The sequence below is a fragment of the Hermetia illucens genome, chromosome 3 (genome assembly GCF_905115235.1).
Source record: "Hermetia illucens chromosome 3, iHerIll2.2.curated.20191125, whole genome shotgun sequence".
Lineage (NCBI taxonomy): Eukaryota > Metazoa > Arthropoda > Insecta > Diptera > Stratiomyidae > Hermetia > Hermetia illucens.
Genome location: NC_051851.1, coordinates 21,374,439 through 21,391,150, shown reverse-complemented (window position 1 = coordinate 21,391,150; position 16,712 = coordinate 21,374,439). Strand labels below are relative to the sequence as shown.

At 43.3% G+C, this 16,712-nt stretch overlaps 2 protein-coding genes across 2 annotated transcripts; both read right to left on the bottom strand.

Annotated features, from left to right (window-relative positions):
* Positions 1-1,169: 1,169 nt before the first annotated feature.
* On the bottom strand, positions 1,170-10,438 carry LOC119651761 (integrator complex subunit 11). The gene is made up of 2 exons (XM_038055499.1): positions 10,040-10,438; positions 1,170-2,891 (listed from the first exon to the last, which is right to left on the bottom strand). The coding sequence occupies exons 1-2, from the start codon at positions 10,251-10,253 to the stop codon at positions 1,315-1,317; spliced, it is 1,791 nt and encodes a 596-aa protein (XP_037911427.1). The 5' UTR covers positions 10,254-10,438; the 3' UTR covers positions 1,170-1,314.
* Positions 10,439-11,834: 1,396 nt separating this feature from the next.
* Positions 11,835-16,659, bottom strand: LOC119651322 (signal recognition particle 14 kDa protein). The gene is made up of 4 exons (XM_038054856.1): positions 16,540-16,659; positions 16,401-16,473; positions 16,214-16,314; positions 11,835-12,293 (listed from the first exon to the last, which is right to left on the bottom strand). Exons 1-4 carry the CDS (start codon positions 16,561-16,563, stop codon positions 12,162-12,164), a joined length of 330 nt encoding a protein of 109 aa, XP_037910784.1. The 5' UTR covers positions 16,564-16,659; the 3' UTR covers positions 11,835-12,161.
* Between the last annotated feature and the right edge of the window lie 53 nt (positions 16,660-16,712).

The window sequence follows — 16,712 nt, the reverse complement described above, 5'->3', positions numbered from 1 at the left end:
TTTTCGTCAGCGCATTACATGTCCATACCAACCATACCATGACAGTTTTCCCGCTATCGGTGTAACCTTATGTCGATCGCGGATGTCCTCAATTGGTATGTGATCATAGCGCGCTACACCAACCTTCCAACGCAACACTTTCGTCTCCATTACCGCGAGGTGCCATTCATTGTCTTTTATATTCGGCCAACACTCAAAATCATAGAGGGCGACAGGGCAGACTGTGAATTTTAGATTTGTGACGGTCCTTGATGCGTCAATCAGAAAGAACACCAGCCGTGGAACGCCACTTCATGCAGGTTGCACTAATGCGGGAAGCAATTTCATAACGCAGTTCTCCGTTGACTGATAGCGTTGACCTGAGATATTTAAACAGCTCGGGTCTGGGCAGGTCACTGCCACTGACAGTGATAGGGCCTGTTTCATGGGGAACAGTCGACTAAAATTTAGTTTTATTTAGATTCAATATGAAACCAGCCTGCATGGAGCAATCATTCCATTTTTGGGACATGTTCATCTCCATGGACCAGTGTATAGGGCGCTGGATGTTGGATGCCACATGTGACAATGTCTATAACAAGAAAAAGCAGCAGTGGCGAGAGGGCGAATGCCGACTCGTACGCAAGCGGTTTTGATATATCCGCCACAATTCGAACTTTACTCTTCGGATGGTAACAAAGCAATGTAACCACTTTACCAGCCACAATGATACGGTCTCGTATCTCAGCCGATGGGCCTGAAGCGATGCCTTTTCGTTGGCGAACCTGTACGTACATAGCACTAAGGATCATAAGTGATGGATGACATTTTATTATTTCAGAGACAGGATTATTACCTAAAGATTTAGAGCAACAATGTAGGATCTAAGGCATGAATATTTTCCACAACTAATCGGGTGGGTATTAAAATAAATTGTCAACTGAACACGATTTGCGAATTTAAAAAAATGGGAGGAGTTAAAGAGTATTTCGGTATGGAGAAATTAATAGATCGTATTCGATTGCTGGTAAATTGTGTAGTCCTCCTCGGCATCCGTTCGTCTCATTTGTTTTGAATTGACTCCATTCTGTATTCCAAGTGTTGATTTGTCTCATTCCTGTGCACTGATGTGACAAAAAATTACATTTCTATCTGATTTATGTACTTAAAGTGAAATGAAACCCCAAAAATTATTAAAATAATTGAAGGTAACAATTTATTTTCATCGTATTGTGAGAATATCCACATTAAAAACTGCATATTCAAAAAATTACAATTTTTTTTTGCCTTAAATACTAGTTTTATCTCTTTCACTTAACAGAATTTCACATTCCATCACATATTCTGCAATAACCCTAAGATATAAGCTCCCAAATCCTCGTCTTGATTCGACCAGGTAACCAAAACTTTCTTGTGTCGCTGATCATTTGATTCTTCCTCAATTTTCACCTCCACCGATTCAACGGAAATGGTTCGAGTCTCAAGCAGCGTAACAGTCCACTCAGACAATTTCTCTTGTAACAAATTATACAATTTCTCTATGGTGCGGACTGTTGGCCCCGGGTCATCCAACTTAACAGTCGACGTGAATGACAGAATGTGACGATTAAAGCCCAACTCTTTGCATGCCTCGGAAAGATCCATAAGTGTTATTCGATTGTCTTTCATGACAAGAACGCCATGGATGAGTCGTCTTCGTTTAGGGTCTGGCGGGAGAGAGTTGTAGCGTTTAGCTTCTGCCTTAAGTAGAGACAGTGATGCATCAACGGGAATTTTAACAGGCGTGGCTATAGTGCAGGTTTCTCCATTGGCTGGCATGTAGCATTCGATATGGAACTCTTCCTTAATTTTTCCTTTTAGAAACTCCATTTTTTCGGCCTCCCCGTGCACGAGGAGGACATTCTTCGGTTCACAATACTGAATTAATTGCATGATACCTTTAGCGTCAGCATGAGCGCTGAAACTCATATATTCCACGGACATTTTTACGTCCACAACTTGTCGATTTTCAAATTCAATTTTCTTTGCCCCACCTAGAATTTTATGACCTACCGTGCCTTGAACACAATATCCGGGCATTATAACCATATTGTTTTCATTTGACGCCCACTTTTTAAATATTTGAAGTGACAATCCCGCGTGCAGCATGCCTGGCGTCGCAAACACAACCATCGCGCCAGGATTATCGATATAGCCTTTATCAAAAGGTTTAATGTGTTTAAAGTCAAACATATTTCTATGAACGAAAGTTTTTCTGATCTTCTGATTGGTCCATGTTATAAACATTTTGTAATAAGTGTTTGCTTTTTCTGTAAGGCCGACAGCGAAATATATTGGATATTTCAGATTCATTCGTTCCCAGTAGGTTTCAAGGAGAATACATAATTCTTGAGCACGACCCAAAGCGAAAACAGGAATAAGGACTTTACCACCTTTTGCCACACATTCGTGCACTTTTTTGAGGAAATCCCTTTCACGACATCGTTTCGAATCACGTATTGTTGTTGCGTATGTACTCTCTGAGATCAACAGGTCCGGTCGGCATTTGTCAATCCACGCTGCTCCCAAATGTCTGTCGGGCGTCATGTTGTAGTCGCCTGTATACACAACGGACTGTGAGCCGACCCGAATCCAAAACATAGCTGCTCCCAATACGTGACCGGCGTAATAGGCTTTGATTTCAATATCGCTGTCTACCATTACACTTTGGTGGAGAGTCACTGCAATTACCTTTTTCATGCAATCTTTTATCATTTGTGTTGTGAAGAAATTCGATTCGCCTTTACGTTCCACTGCTACTTTACGCATATCTTCCAGGAGAATTGGAGCAATCGCCTTTGTAGGATGAGTCATGTAGATGGGGCCGTTGTAACCAATCATTTCTGACATGTACGGTAGAGCACCACAGTGATCTGCAAGGAGGAATTTCATCAAATTCAATACAATGCACAGCAATCAAATTATTTACTAGATCATATCTGAAGCGTCCAGCTTCCGATTTCCCCGACTTGTTCTGAATTGAATTGAAAGAATATAGTTTCCTAAAAATTTCACTGTTTTTCCAATTTTAAAGTTATTTTTTAACAATGAAAATCGATTACAAAGTGTGTAAACCAAATGTTTCTTAAGTTGTTGTGTATAATTTGGAATGAAAACAGGAAAATATGTTTGGAATTACGCAAGTTCCAAGAAGACTACATACAGGAGATTCGTCTCCTGACCCATTGCTTTATATGGTGAAAGAAAAGTATTGCACAAGTTCGACGTTCTTCAATCACTTGCGTGTGATGAGTTCTGCGCATCGCTTTAATGGTGTGTCTTGTATGTGATGCATGGGATGGGGAAACATACAAAAGAAAGCACCGACACACCAATAAATGAATCACAAGCGCTATACAACAGTTAGCTACTTCGTATCTAACTTGCGTTTATGCAATCACATTCCATAACGCCTAGACACTCCTCACTCCTGTATATAAGTTGACGCCGGTGTTTCCCCTAAGAATGAAGACCGACAAGAGTTCTGCTCAAGAGCCAGTAATAGAGGGCCATTAATATTCTGAAGAAGACCGGTACTGTCAACTGACGGGACGAAAAGGAACTCAGTAAATATCAAGCGATTGTTAAGGAATATTATAATAATCGCTTGGAAAAGCAGTAGAAGGCGAAACCTTAAAAAATAATCGATGTCGTGATGTCAAGCAGAGGAGGGGTCGGAAATCAAGCAAACTTTGCAGACAGTAAAGTAACCACGGTCGGCCGACAGAGTACGCGCTATGACGCCTTTCAGTGATATGACCGAGGGTGATTTACGGATCACGCCGGAGATATGGTCGAGCGTTGAGGCCCGACTGTCCCAGTTGTTGAGCGATATTTCGATTCCTCCCAGGTGGTCAATAAGATCAGTAACGCCTGCGAGGGCATCAAGGACAAAATTATCCCATACGGCGAAATTCCCAGAAGACATATTGCTCGTATCTGGTTGCAGATCAGGAGGGATAAGAATAAGATCGTCCAACCCTAGGATTCCTATGGTCGACTGGATAGTGATTAAGGAGGAGGAAGTCCAGACTAATAGCCGGCATTTCCTACTCCTAATAAATAAAGAGTGCTTGGAGGCACTAGAAAAGACGGTTTGGAGTCAAAACCTCTAAGTTCAAAGGGTTCGTCAAAGTCGGACCACAACTTGGTCCCAGTCGAGGCTGCCTGGTCGTTCTCCGGGAGGAAGATATCGATATTCTAATAATACAGGAATCCTGGATCGGAGGGATCAGATTAATAAAAAGCTCCAAAGCAAGGCTCAATTTGATTTTATGAGAAGCATAACTTTGTAAATGTACAACCGGAGCACTACACCAACCTTTCACTTCCCTAGCTTGGAAAATTGTGATAGTTGAATGAGGAACCTTGCTATTGCCTTCCTACTTGATAATGGGTAGAGAACTGGAGAGCATTTGATCTGAAATCCTTCTCGAATGACGATCGGGTAGTTTTTTCAGAGATTTCATTTCAGATTTTCTACCCATTCAGAGACCTCAAAAAGGTAGCAAAAAGTCTGGTCATCAAAACCAAAGCTACCTGAGTCGGTAAAATTCGTATGAGAGCCGTATTAGAGCCAAAGGTCGAAACTCTGGATGCGACATTTGAAATTACTTAGAGTTTTGTGCCGGAAAAATACAACAAAAAGACATTTCCTCCAGCGAGGTGAACTGTGAATCAGAACTCCACTTGGAGGTTATGCAACCCCAGCCGTTTGAAAGTATCGAATCAGTAATCGCCGAGGATGAAGACAGAAGGATTATAGGTAATTTTTCTGTACATAAATCTCCAGGTCCAGAAGGCATAATGCCAATTATGTTTTAGAAATAGTAAGAACATGAATACACCTCGTGATGAATTTACAGAGCCAGGAGTAACCATTGCTTTGATCCCTGCTAAGATGTTCGGAAACTTCGTACACCCCGGACTTGGCCATTGAATCGACTGGATCCTTGGTCAATCCTGGAAGGGTGTTGAATAGATTGTTCTTGCTGCTGAAGACGACGTCCAAAACATGTTTTCCCAGTTTTCATTTCAACGAGAGAGATATTTCGTTAAATTCCAAAACTATTCTCCGTCTGAGCTGTTGATTCGGAGTCAGCTCAGTGAATGCTTGCCGTTGAAGCTATGGTTCGTCTCTTTCATGACACCACTGGATTCTAACTCTTCTCATTTCCTCGGAGGGAGTACTGAAAGAGACTAAGCAAGAAATCGTGATCGGCGTCACCCTAACGTACGATTTTATTAGGTAGTATACAGGTGCTGCCGGGCTGTTCTTAATCTACTGCTGCACCTCTTCCTCTTGGGCCTTCACATTAAATACGCTGTAGCATGCAGTGGTGTCAGATTACATGAGTCTCGGTGTGAGACAGCGAAGTCCTCGTCTATGAGATGGGGGAGAAGCATAGCTTCTGAGCACTCAAAGAGTAATAGTCCATTGAACGTCCATTGTAATAACCAAGAAACGATGATTTCATCCAGGGCAGAAGTAACTCATCAGACGCTGCCACACCTCTTCTCTGGGAGCAGTGACTCTTATGTGGTGATTCAGAACAGAACAGAGGGATCCGTAGACCAGAAGCTGAGGAAGAAATTCTCTTTTCAATTGGTCCGGTCCTTCATATATTTGACCATAACCTTCTATCCTACATAAATCACCGTGGGAACTCTGGGCATTGTCAACGGACTGCGTCACAAGTAAGCCCCGCCTTCTGATCACATTGCGTACGATTATCAGGCCTATGCGCCGACTAACTTCTTCGTGTGAGATAGTGTCAGGCCAGCGTTCTCTGATGATATGACCCAGACAGGTGTTGACGAAGGCTTGGAGCTTTTGGGTAACACAGAGGATACACTAGCAGAGAGCAGTCTGAACTTGATTTTTTAGGATATAGCGCTGTTAATGAGTCAGGCAACATCCAATTCGGTGACACCGCCAACAGAAACCGCGCTTCCTAGATATACAAATTGATAAACGCCTTCATTGGTCTGCCCATTAATGCAGATAAGAAGAGTGCTGTGACCCGTCAAACTGAGAACCCTGTTTTTCCTGGTGCTTATCTTCAACACTACTTGCCTCTCTTTCCAAATCCAAAGCCATTTGGGTGTATATATCCCAGGTGGCAGTTCAGACCTCTCAGGAGGTCGATCCTACGGATTCTGGAGAGGACTTTTATTCCATTTGATCGAGCCTTTAACAGGAGTTCGAGGGCTACAAGATCACCACCATCGATCGAAAACGTAACCCAACTAACAAAAAAACTATCACAGGAAATGGAAAATGAGGAACTGCGCGAAAAGCTCAACAAGTTAGAGAAGCTTACATTTCAGCTTAGTTCGGAATTCAAATAACCACAGCAAGAAAACAACTCAGGCTAGTTCGTTCCCAGCAAAGTGTAGCAGCCCTAGTGTACATGAACCAAAAGGATACCACACAGATGACCCCACCCAACGTGCCAAAAAGACGACATTGTAGAAGACCTAGAGGAAAAGGGCTTTAAGATCCTAGACGTTGTGAATACATTGAAAAAAGGAAAAATCCAATGAAATGGGAGAATCAAAGGAATTAAGCAAGGACTCTCACTGTTCACGCTTATGTTCGACACTAGTGAAGACCCAAAGAAAATTCACAACTTAAGAGCTACCCTTAATATGAAGGTCGAAATAGAAGCACTGAGAAATCTGAGAGATCTAGGTTGGTAACGTCCAGAGGCAGAGCATTATTTGAAGCAGGAAGAACACAAAAGTACAATTTCCACTCCAGAGGTAAGCTTACACACTGGCCAACTGACGTAACAAAAACACCCGATGCCATTGATTTCGTCGTAACTTCGGGTTCTCAGACGAATATATCCATGTTGTCAATAAAGAAAATATAATATCCGATCACTCCCTGTTATAATGCTGGTCAGCGAAAAAGTAAGGAGAAAAGACTACCCTCCAGGCTGACTAATAGACCAACCAAGTAGCCAATATTCAAAAAGCACAAAGAAAACGTTTGCATGCGGCTTGGAAAAGCACTCCTGTTCCTCATCGACTGAATAAAAAATGTATGACTGTCCTGCAGAGGCTAAAGAACGAAATTACAGTTGGTGTACCGCAGGGCAGTGACTTGGGGCCAACATTGTTTCTCCTGTATACCAATGATATACCTTGCTATGAAGAAACCAAAATAGCGACATTTGCGGAGGACACTGCCGTCCTTACCGCGGGTAAAATACGGAAGAAGGAAAAATAAAGTTACAAACAGCTGTTGACAACATTGTAGAATGGACCAGATACAGATAGATGTACTGGCTATTGGGGAGGAATTCCCAACTGACCACCGAAAACAAGCTGTTAATTTATAAGCGGATCCTAAGGCCCATATATACGTACGGCATCCAGCTCTGGGGTTGTGCCAAAGAATCGACCTGAAGGTCATGCAAACGTTGCAAGGTAAAGTGCTTAGAAGCATAGTAGACGCTCCCTGGTTCATTGGTAATGAGGACCGGCATAAGGACTTAGAAGTACAGTTGGTTAGTGAAGTCAACAAAGACCATAGCCACCGACTACGATCACATGAGAATAGCGAAGTGCAAAAATTGACTGATATCGCTGATATAATAAGACGACTGAAAACAGTAAAGCCAAACGACTTGCTAACCTGCCTGAAGATATAAGTTGCTGAGGAACAGCCGGTTTTTCAGCGAAGCCTACCAAAGTGTTGGGGTCGACCAAAGAGTCTTCTCCCAATAAAAATGAAACTTAAATGTGCAACGAAAGCTGCTGGATGGGAAAATCTCAGTCGTAGTTTAGCAAGAGGTGGTTTTAGTGTGTAAAAATTCCACACTCTCAGGGATAGTGAACTCTGAGGTTAGTCTTCTGAAGATTTCAAGTTATTAAAAAAAAGTGGCCAAGGACCATGACTTGATGAGAGAGAAAGCAGATATCATCAGCGAAGTTGAGGTTTGAGGAAAGATGTCATAGTCTGAGCTCCTCCACATCCTCCGGACAAGGCAGCATGAGGAATATCGGTGACAGCATCCAGCCCTGGCGGACTTCGCTTTGGACCTCAAAATCATCCGAGATTTTAATTCCAAGCAGCACGTGACATTCTGCGCCATCATATGTCGCTCTGATAATAGCTATTAGTATCCTCGGAATGCCCCTCCTGCGTAGAGCATTCCAGATACAGTCCCTCCTGTTCACGTTATCGAAAGTTTTCTCCAAACTGATGAAAAGTAGGTGCAGCGAAGGTCTAAACTCCGTGCTCTGTTCCAAACTGATCCATCCTATTAGCTCTGCGACGGCAGGGAGCATGCAGATGCCCCTCCAATTGTCACATTCAAAGCGGGTCTCTTTCTTTTGAATCTTGGAACATACTCTTCTTCCATTTTCTGGGAAAGATTTCAAGTTCCCAAGATTTCCGTACCGAGTGGAAGTAGTAGAGCTGTAGTAACTGCAGGTGCGGCAATAAACAACTCTGCGGGGAGACCGTCAAGCCCAGGCGGTCAACTCCTTTTCAATACATTGATGGCTCAAATTATTTCTCTTCTGTTTAGAGGAACAGTCTGTATCCGCATGTTACCATGACTAGAGAGTGAGAAGTGAGAGTGAGTGAAATCATTGCGTTCTGCGGCATCTTCTGCTTCCGTCACCAGCGCAATAGCAAATTCTCTGTCAGGGCGCTCATTACGCTGAACTTCTCGTTCGGTATCGGAATTCGAGCGTGTCACGCCCGCCATCATTCGCAGCGGTCAATAGAGCAAACAACCTGGCTGAGAATACATCATCCAAGAGCTTGTATTCTCAGAGGGCCATCCCGGTTTGTATGGTACCAAATAACCTCCAGTGTGGCTTCATATCAAGAGCAACTTCAGATGCGTCCCATTGCAGGTTTGGGTCTGAATGCCCTCCTTAGCGTATGCGGGGAAGATTCTCTTCAACGGTTAGACTGGAATCAAAACGATCCGCAGATCCGCAACGAAACCTTCCCACCGGTCAATCATCACTTCGCATACAACACAACACATCAAACATTACGAGATAACACTAATACAAAACACACGGAACTGTTGGCTCTCCCCCACGGGCACTACGGCCATTTTGCCATCATACTGCAAATAAAGCAGGAGCAGGAGCGATGAACTCCCTCCGTGATCAGAAGTACAAGCGTAACCATTAGCCGGTACTGGCTAAAATCATAGATACCGTACATATCGTCTAGATAGCTGATGTCGCAGTACGCTGAATTTACACATAGGAATCAGTGCTCTAAATTTTTGTGGAAACACAGCCCTGACTAGTTTTCGCAAGAAGAGAAACTTATTCAAGTTACCACGTCCCGTTAAAATGAAGCCCATCTCAAACCCGAAGTTCACGACAGAACTTCCTCTGGCAGACACACTTTTAACTTTCTCATATGCGACCCAACCTTTCCTACTTTCGTTGCATCTAAGCTGCCACTGGTAACCACTGACTAAATCCGTTTGCAATAAAGGTGTGCCTTTCCTGAATTGAGAGCTAGCTAGTTCGGGTTTTCAAAATTCGCACGCTAACAATGAAGCTGCTTTTAGTATGGTCAGACTTTTAAACTGCACTAGATTCTGTGGCGATAAACACCGCCATTTGGAGTTGGAGTCGACCGGAAGAATTTCACAATGTTGGCGAAAATTAGGGAAGCATAGACTGACAGGATCGGAACTGATATGAGCAATGCGGGTACCCGGATTTAACTTGAAATCTTCTGAATTCAGGAGTTTCTATTTCTGAGCAACGAAAAAAAGAATTTTTCCACTTTTGGAATTGAATGCAGATCTTTCCAGGAGAATTTGAAATTCCGGAATACTGTTCCTGGTTCATATTCTTATTGTGAACGAAGGGATTGGCTTCTCTCTAAATCTAAGTAGCTTGGGTTCAAGGAAGTGGAATAGTAGAAGGCAAAAAAGCCGATACAAACATGGACAGTGAAATAAAACGCATAACCAACTACACATCCTGGAAAAAAAATTCTAGGTTAGAACTCGGTTCTGACACTTACCCAAGTGAAAGTGTGAAATGATCACGCAGTCGATATGACTCGTTATAGGCCCCTCGGGAACGATATATGAGAAATCCGGGAAGCGTCGCTCATCATTATAGCCCATATGCATGCCGCAATCCAGCATAATATTCTTGCCACCCATCGAAAGAAGTAAACAACTACGTCCTACGTCTTGGCCTGCGCCGAGCGGTGTCAAACGAATGTCGGGCATCTTTCTCGTCGAATTCCTTACAAATCAATCAATTTTACACGAATTCAATTTGCCCGGCTTCGTCTGAAACACTTATTCGAAGAGATATCAGCCCATACGGAAAGGAAAATAACAAAACTAGCTGCACACTCGCCTTGCCAAGACGTTCAGCCGTCATCTGATAAAGTAAACCTGTCAACAACGAAATTGTTTGTTATCAGTATTCCAAGTGGAAGTGGATCGTGGAAATGGTTGGCTGTGGAGTGGCGTTTGAGTGGAATACACGTTTAACTTTGACCGGCTATTTTAGAAGAGATTTGTTAGCAGTGATGAAGGGAACAAGTGGTTCCCGAAATATCGGTTTTTGCAAGCTTAATAAATATTACTAGCGAATTGAAAAGGCAAGTCTTAATTATTCCAAATACTTTGGAATGTTTTGCAGGTAAAGGCAGAGTTCTATTAAAGCCAAATTTAAATGTTTCCTGTTTTAAAGGTGCATAGTTGTCGCAAGAAAAGGATTTCGCGGGAAATTCTTTAACGTCTGAGGTTTCTCAGGAAATTTGAACAACGTCGGGAGAAATTCAATGCACAATTTTGAAAATAACTAACTTGCGAACACTAAATCGAAGTTACTTCCGTGCATCCTCCAAATCTTCTTTTTCTTCAGTCTTTGCCCCGTTCACAAGCGTAGTCGGCTCGTCGTGATCGGTTTCGCCATTTGGCTCTATCGAATCCCTGATCTGGAAGCAATCTCGAAGCTTTTAAAACCCTATCCAGCATATCAAGCCACCGTTGTTCCGGCCTGCCTTTTGATCGTTTACCATTGACTTCGATGTTTAGACCAATCGTGGCAAGTGAATTTCTCGTTAGAATTGTGTGACCATACCATCTTACAATTTTTCCGTGATCGGTGCAATCCCATAACGAACGCAGATATCTTCATTTCGGATGTGATCAAAACGTGTCACGCCACTAGTCCAACGCAACATCTTCGTCTTTATTACCGCAAGACGCCGTTCATTGTCTTTTATAGTCGGCCAACACTCAGAACAATAGAGGGCGACAGGACGGACAACATTGCGGTAAATTTTAGATTTGAGACGATCGTTGATACGTCGATCACAAAGAACACCAGTTGTGGAACGCCACTTCATCCAGGTTGCGTTAATGCGTGAAGCAATTTCATAATGCAGTTTTCCATTCGCTGATAGCGTTGACCCGACTTATTTATATCCCTCAGTTCTGGGCAGATCACTGCCGCTGACAGTGATTGTGCCTGTTTCATGGGCATCGGTCGTCAAAAATTCAGTTTTGTTTGAATTCAATCAGAGACCGTGTTGCATGAGGCGATCATTCCATTTTTGGACAAGTTGCTCGAGATCATTTTTGCTGTCAGATTCTAGGAAAACATCGTTGGACGTTGGATATCCCGTGTGACGGTGTCCATAACAAGAACAAAGAGGAGTGGTGAGAGGGCGCTTCCTTGATGAACACCAACAGAGACACGAAGCGGTTTTGATACACCCGCCATACTTCGAACTTTACTTTTCGGATCGTGGTAGAGCAATTAAACTCGTTCGTCCTCGAAATAAAACACAATAATTGTCTGTTTTCAACATTTTACAAAAATGTTTACTGATTCCAATTTTATTTGTTTTTTTTTTTCCCGAAATTTCATTTGTCCATATTTCATATACATTATCCTTTGTTCTTTCGATTATAACAAAAACAAAACTAAAAGTAATGTACAAAATGCATTAAATTCATTCATTACATCAATACGCATTCATTTGATCAGTTTAAAGGATGGGAAAGCCATGGAAAAGGGCATAAAGAACATTTTCCAGTAAAAAAATAATAATTAGCGTTAAAATTAAATATAATTTTAGGCAGCATTATTATTTTCCAATAAATTAAGTAAAATTTACATTATCCCTTAGCGGCCTTGGCCTTGCTTTTGACCTTTTTCACTCGCTTCAAACCGTCCATGTTACTCTTCATGAATTGCGCGTACATTACCATCATTTTCGGCACATCCTCCTGTTTCACTACTGTCGAAATCTGGAATGAAATGTATTTGGGTTGCAGGTTGTAAGTTGCCCCGGATAATGTTGTAATTTTGATTTTTTTTGGTGGTGATAATGATTCCAAACGTGTTTTGTATGTGTACGTTTTGTAAGTATACTTCGGGTTTGTCTTCAGGGAGGAGGCGAGAGATTGTGTTCCACAGGGAGGAGAGTGACGTATTGAATAAGCACCTGGCTTCCATGAAGAAGCCCCTGGGAATGGAAAAATGTGGGGATGATAAAGAGCTAAGGGTTTCGGGTCTCACTCGACCCCTGTCCACTGCGGCAAAAGACGGGGTCAGCGAGGGAGGGGCGGTCCAGTTGGAATGAGGCAGGGGGCTAGGCTGAGAGACACGAACAGAAGAGGTTCTGTCATTGTTGGGGAAGAACGGAGCAGATCGGGAGTGCGAGATGCTTTTAGCTCTCTCTTTACGCTGAATTGATCTAGCCTACGGGGGCATTTGGAGAAGTTCGCTGGGTGACCCAGTTCGCCACAGTTTGCAGATTTGAGGGGCGCCGCCGAATCTTTATCGGCGTTGTCTAACTGTAAGAAGCGTATGGGCCCGCGCACTTGACACATTTGGGATCATATCCACAGTTTGAGAAACGTGGCCAAATTTTTGACAGTTAAAACATTGGGTGACGTCCCCTTTTCTGGGTTTCTCCCAGCTAGTCCGTTGATGAAGTAGGATATTTTGTTTAGTGACATCTGCTTCAGAGTTGAGGGTCACACGGAAAAGGCTCAGGTTGGTGTCGTTGGCTCGTGATCACGGGGTGGAAAGCCTTGATACGCAGATCAGCGTAACCTGTGTTAACTCCTCAATTTCCGATGCCACGTATTTGGGATTGAATTCGTGGGGGAGATTCCTCTCAGGATGGGGGTTGACTTCCTCCCCTCCTTCAGGATGAAGGAATGACCTTCCAGTTTGGTGATCTTGATTAGGTGGAGGAGTTTCTTATGGGTATTGGGGCAAATGAGCCGGACTCTGAGCCTGCCGGCCGGTAGGTTGGTAATCTCAAATTTGGCATTTTTGTCAATGTTCTTGATAATAATGGGGGGATTACAATTTGGGTGGCCCCGCGGTTTGATGACGGATTCTGGTACGTGTTTGTTCTCGGAATTAATGAGGGTTAGTGGCATAGAGTCGGAATTCTCCGTGGCCTGACGGATATGGGAAGATTATGATGAAAAAGACACTTAGAAAGTGGATAAATCGATGAAATCCAGAGAATAGAGCTGAGTTTTCCTGAATCGGTAACGAATTGGATGCCGTCGTGGGTGGAACATTGAATGGCCTCCATAGTAGAGCTCGAAAGCATTCAAAATATGGGAAATCCAAGCAAAAGACGACATTTAATTTGCAAAAGGTAGGAACGAACCTAGCCATTGGATGAAGCGTTAGGACTCCGGAATGGTAGGTAGGTAGCTATCACTGGCCACTCCGAGGAACCCAATTAGCGCTGTGGTGCGCCGTTTTGATGCCACATACTCCTAAGACCGTGATTGCTGTTATTAGAGCAGGGAGGCAGAGTCTAGCCAGCTCGGATCTTCAGAGTCAGCCAAAGGAAAGCAGCTCTCCCACCCTCCAGCTAGAAATCTCTCTGAGGTCCCCAAACAATGGTTTACCCAGTGTCCGCAGCCTGACTCTAGCTAGAGCTGGGCAATCGCAGAGAAAATGCATGACGATTTCCCTTCCTTCTTCGCAGCTTTGGCAATGCGAATTGTAGGGTATGCCGAGCCTGGCGACATGGTTCTTTATCGACTCCGGAATACTTCACTATAAGTTAAGGATACAACGGAAGCCTGCTCACCTTATAAAGTTTGCCACATAGCATAAGAGGCGACACCTTATTTGTTATATATTGCTGGTATAAGCCACCCTTGACCAGGTTTATGTATTTATTTAATTGAACGGACAACAAACAGAGTAAACTCCAATTAATTATTGTTCTCAAGAGGAGGAGAAAGCAAAAATCTTATCCTACGTTTAAAACTATTTAAAGTAGAGAAGTTAAAAGGACCAAGCTGTTCTGCGTTGTAATTTCGGGAAAGCCTAGGAATCGGGGAATGAAAGTAGACTTCGAGCTCTGCGAAGGGCACGTTGCAAATGTCTACGCTACGTGTGTTATGAGACGCAGGACGGTAGGTGATGTCGTCAGCGGCGCAGCAGTCCATCAGACCCGAGGAAAGTTTAATAAATGTCCATAGATCCAGATACGATCTACGCTGTTGTAGGAAGGGAAGGCTCAGAAAGCGGAGGCGGGAGGGGTAGTCCACACGAGAGAAGCTTTTCTTAAAGAAGAGGGAACGGGTGAATTTACGTTGCACATTTTCAAGGGCAAGACAATCACAGTTACGGGATTGTGACCAGATCACGGAGCAATACTCGAGGGTATTCCTCACGAGGGAATTGAAGGGAGGTAAGGAGGGTTGGATGGAGTCAAAATCAGAGGAGCGAAGTATAAAGCCTAACAATTTTGCAGCTCGATTGCTCACATCGAGACAATGGTTGTCAAAGCGGGACTTATTGTCGAAAGTGACTTCGAGGTCTTGAGTGGAATTTAAGCAGGATGAGGAATGCCCGTTAAGAGAGTAGGAGAAAGAAGTGAGTGAGGATTTTAGGGAGCAGCAAATAGAGTGACACTTTCTGACGTTTAGCGCTAAACCATTAGTCGAGCACCAACGAACTAGAGTGTCTAGGTTAGATTGAGGCGAAACACAATCCATAGGCGACGATATAGCGGAAAACAGCTTAAGGTCGCCTGCAAAGAGCAAACAGAAACAAGTAAGAAGCGGAGGAAGGTCATTAATAAAAAATACAAAGGACCCAGAATAGGTCTTTGTGGGACGCCAGAGGAGGGAAGAAGTACAGTCGTCAAAAGAGACGGGGCGAAATCGGTTGGAAAGATAAGAAGCAAGCCATAAAACAAGTGGTATGGGAACGTTTAGACGTGAATTTAGACATTTGGCGACATATCTTTCTAGGATTTTGGAACTGGAGGAGAGGAGGGAAATGGGACGGTAATTCTCGGCAAGCGTACGATCGCCACTTTTGTGTATGGCGATGATGAGAGCCTCTTTCCATAAGCCGGGAAAACGATTCTCTTCGACGCTTTTGTTGAAAATAAGAGATGGGGGGAGGGAGATGGACTTACCAGTTTTGAGTAAAAAGAGGTTTGAAAGATCATCGTAGCCAGGTCCGACATTGGCATCTAGTTTGTCAATGAGGTACTCGACAAGGATAGGGGTAAGAAGGGGAATAGTAGGCGATGCGGCGCAGGCTACATCCACTATCGGGGGCAGAGTAACTGAGCAGATAGTTGGAGGGAGTTAGCTGAGAAGCCAGAGAATTCAATGAACGGAGGGGATAACTGGGCAGGGCAGCGGGAGTTGCGAATGTGAGACCAGAAAGGTTTCAGGTTTCCACGCTTTAGTGAGTTTGCCACACTGATCAAATATTCGTTGAAGGTATTAAGGATTTGGCCGAGGAACGTAGAGATTTGATAAAAGCTAAGTCAGTATCGTTTCTAGATCACAGGAACTTCTTCCTCGCCGTCTCTTTTTGACGTAGTTTTTTGTGAACTTCAGTGGTGACCCAGACGGTGTAAGAGCGTAAGCACTTAGGAGAAGAGGGAACGTAACAAGGAGGAGGTTGTCGAATAATCCTAATAGGGACAGTTTGCGCCACATTCATAGGGAGCAAACCTTCAACTGTTTTTTCCATTGCAAAAGTTGTCTCCGAAATCCTCAATCTAACTTTGTTAGAATCTTCAATTCTTAGTTGCGGATGTTTCCCTAGCGTTACTTTCACCCAGCGTACGCCACAATAGGGGAGCCTGCATTTCCATAAACGCAGGATACAACGGTTTCGCTCCATATGAGAGCTCTTCAAGCCAATTCCCAGCGCTTCTTACCTTTTTCGATTTCATTTGCGCTCGGACAAGGCACATGTATTCCTCTGGCGTTGGCAGGGGCGGTCGTCCTTCTCGCGGTGTGGGCTTATTGTGTCCATCAACTGAAATTGAATCCACAGAACAACTAGTGAAATCCTTCCAAGTCAAGTGTTCAGCCGAACTTGAATTAAATTCTTGGTTAACTTACATCGCTTAAATGTTATCGTAAACGAGGAATCATTTCGTGCTTGTGTAGCTAATTTTTCCAGAGATATTATAAACTGAAATTAGAAGAATGTTTATACGTTTTTTTTGGGCGAATAGAGTGAAACCGATTGAAAATTTACCGATGAATTGTCTAATAAAACCATTTTCAGGTGCAACCTGGCTTACGTTGCCGTCAATGATATGAACGTGTCAAAATAGAATATGTCACGACTAAATTATGCTTTGCTTGGCGGTTCTGGTGATAAATAGTTGTGAAGTTATAAGTGAATGAGATTTGCTCTAACTATCTTCA

What these genes read in the sequence shown, in the direction of transcription:
- LOC119651322 (XM_038054856.1), bottom strand. Translation starts at nt 16,563, where the DNA reads ATGGTTTTATTAGACAATTCATCG. An exon ending in TTTTATTAGACAATTCATCG is followed by an intron (nt 16,474 to 16,539) that starts GTAAATTTTCAA and finishes TTCTAATTTCAG; the next exon opens with TTTATAATATCTCTGGAAAA. An exon ending in CGCAAATGAAATCGAAAAAG is followed by an intron (nt 12,294 to 16,213) that starts GTAAGAAGCGCT and finishes ATTTCATTCCAG; the next exon opens with ATTTCGACAGTAGTGAAACA.
- LOC119651761 (XM_038055499.1), bottom strand. Translation starts at nt 10,253, where the DNA reads ATGCCCGACATTCGTTTGACACCGCTCGGCGCAGGCCAAGACGTAGGA. An exon ending in CATTTCACACTTTCACTTGG is followed by an intron (nt 2,892 to 10,039) that starts GTAAGTGTCAGA and finishes TCCTCCTTGCAG; the next exon opens with ATCACTGTGGTGCTCTACCG.